This window comes from Pollachius pollachius (genome assembly GCF_949987615.1).
Source record: "Pollachius pollachius genome assembly, chromosome: 2".
In the NCBI taxonomy this organism is placed as follows: domain Eukaryota; kingdom Metazoa; phylum Chordata; class Actinopteri; order Gadiformes; family Gadidae; genus Pollachius; species Pollachius pollachius.
Window position 1 is genome coordinate 8,826,685 of NC_136935.1, and position 2,771 is coordinate 8,829,455.

The 2,771-nt window shown below is 57.1% G+C and overlaps 1 protein-coding gene across 1 annotated transcript in view; it reads right to left on the reverse strand.

The window, feature by feature from the left end:
* Positions 1–2,420, reverse strand: part of psda (pleckstrin and Sec7 domain containing a) — a gene marked incomplete at both ends in the record, with an annotated part of 11,055 nt that extends 8,635 nt beyond the window's left edge. Inside the window, 4 exons of the mRNA XM_079729067.1 lie at positions 475–647; positions 848–1,110; positions 1,742–1,955; positions 2,167–2,420. Of these exons, the coding sequence (XP_079585193.1) occupies positions 475–647; positions 848–1,110; positions 1,742–1,955; positions 2,167–2,420 (904 nt within the window). The remainder of the gene's footprint in view (positions 1–474; positions 648–847; positions 1,111–1,741; positions 1,956–2,166) is intronic.
* Between the last annotated feature and the right edge of the window lie 351 nt (positions 2,421–2,771).

Sequence of the window (2,771 nt, forward strand, 5' to 3'; positions counted from 1 at the left end):
AGAGAGAGAGAGAGAGAGAGAGAGAGAGAGAGAAAAAGAGAGAGAGAGAGAGAGAGAGAGAGAGAGAGAGAGAGAGAGAGAGAGAAAGAGAGTGGGGGAGAGAGAGAGAGACGGAGAGAGAGAGAGAAAGAGAGGGGGGGAGAGAGAGAGAGACGGAGAGAGAGAGAGAGAGAAAGAGAAAGAGAAAGAGAGAGAGAGAGAGAGAGAGAGAGAGTGTGTGTTCTTGAGGTTTTCCATGGAATGCTTTAGCACCACATGAGTTTAATTAGAGTGGAGCTGAGGTAACCCCGCCCAACACACACACACACACACACACACACACACACAGAGACAGACATACCCACACATACACGCAAACACAGAGACACCCTCGAACTACAGCTGAAATGACCGCAGATCGGACAGAGCTGATGGACCAACTGGCGGCTCCAGGCTCCTCCAGTGAGCGGATCGGTTCTCAGATCCCAGTGTGACTCTTTAGCACCACCTGGTGGCGGACCGCTGGAGCTGCAGCCAGGAGCACCACCTGGTGGCGGACCGCTGGAGCTGCAGCCAGGAGCACCACCTGGTGGCGGACCACTGGAGCTGCATCCAGCAGCACCACCTGATGGCGGATCACTGCATCCAGCAGCTGCAGCTCTAGTGGTCTGCCATCAGTGGTCCGTGGTCTGTTAGCTTTAACTTGGAGGTTATTGGCTGTACCTCACTGTCATCATGTACCATGATTCTTACCACTCATCTTAGCATCCTGTTATCTTCTGACCTGCTAGTCTCCTGTAGCATGATGCTAACCGCTAGTACCTATTAGCTCGATGCTAATGCTAACACCAGGGTAGCAGAGACTGACCGGGAGCTGCCCTGGAGCGAGGAGGCGGAGTCAGCCTTACGGACGTCGTCTCTGCTGTTGGCTCGTCGCCATGACTCCCTCTCCCTCTGGGGACGCATTCTGGGGATGAGGTCATCTTTGGCTCCTCCTCCTCCGTTAAGCCCCGCCCGCACGGTGGGCAGTGTGTCGGAACGCGACGTCTCGTCCAGACCGGACACAACCGGTTCGACCAGTGGAGCGAAACTCAGGTCCATCTTCTGCCTGGGACCCTCTCTACCCTGAGCCTACACACACACAGACACACGCACACCCACACCCACGTGCACACACACACACACACACACAAACACACACACTTGCACACACACACACACACCCACGTGCACACAGACACACACACACCCACGTGCACACAGACACACACACACGCACCCACGCACATGCAAACACACACGTGTACACACACATACACGTACACACACACACACACACGTACACAAACACACACACATTCTTAATTCCTATTTCTGTCCATTAGGGGGGTGGTCTCACCTGTATGGGGGGGTCTCACCTGTATGATGGGCATGAGGGGGGGTCTAAACTGTATGAGGGGGTCTCAACTGTATGAGAGGGGTCTCACCTGTATGAGGGAGGGGTCTCACCTGTATGAGGGGGGTCTCACCTGTATGAGGGAGGGGTCTCACCTGTATGAGGGGGGGTCTCACCTGTATGGGGGGGGGTCTCACCTGTATGAGGGGGGGTCTCACCTGTATGTAGGGCGTGAGGGGGGTCTCACCTTTATGAGGGGGGTCTCACCTGTATGAGGGGGGGTCTCACCTGTATGTAGGGCGAGAGGGGGTCTCTCACCTGTATGAGGGGGGGTCTCACCTGTGTGTAGGGCGTGAGGGGTCTCACCTGTATGTAGGGCGTGAGGGTGGACAGGTCGAAGCTGAAGGTGTGGGCGGGGCTCAGAAGGAGGTCCCAGCTGTCCAGGCTGGAGAAGGAGGTCCCCTTGGCGCGGTGCGACTCCACGATGCTCTCGAAGTGCCGGCTGAAGGAGTCCAGCTGGGGGGGGCTGGGAAGGGGGAGGGGCCACCTCAGCTGGAGGGGGCCGTCCCACACCTCCAACCTGGGGGGCACAAACAATTCAAACTCTTTTAAAAAATATTTGTGACCCCAACTTGAATGTTGGTGCATCTGCTTCCATACAAATGTGTGTGTGTGTGTGTGTGTGTGTGTGTGTGTGTGTGTGTGTGTGTGTGTGTGTGTGTGTGTGTGTGTGTGTGTGTGTGTGTGTGTGTGTACGTGTGTGTGTGTGCGTGTGCGTGTGTGTGTCTGACCTCCGGGTCAGCAGCCCAGACTCCCGTTCGTCTTCCTGTCTCTTCCTGTCTCCCTGCATCCTGACGCTTGCCCAGCTGGCCACGCCCTCCTCCTCCTCTACTTCCTGTTCCGGCTCCGCCCCCTGCCGGGCCTTTCCCAGCAGCCTCTGGGAGCTTTGGGTGGGGCTATCGCCAGAGCCGGGCGTTCCCGGCGTGCTGCGGTTGCTCCCGAAGGCAGAGTCTTCCTCTAGCTCCTCCTCCGCCTGCGCCAGCATCACCTGGGGGGGGGAGCCGACAGATCCTTCAGGGGGCGAAACACACTGCCATAGGTCAACAATAAAAGGGGACTTTTTATCATAGTGCAGTAGTGCACCCTGTGAAATCACCATAAAATCAACATGGTGTCACCGGAGTGACTCTTTAGAGCAGAGTGACCGGGGGTCATGGTGAGTGACAGGTCGAGGTAAGGGAACGGTGATGGTGAGTGACAGGTGATGGTGAATGACAGGTCCGTCTGCGTGACAGGTCCTACCTGGTCCAGATCCGTCTCGCGGTAGCACCTCAGCGGGACGGCGTCCAGGTCGGTCTCAGAGTAAGTGATGCGCCGCCGGATGACGCCGGTGTTG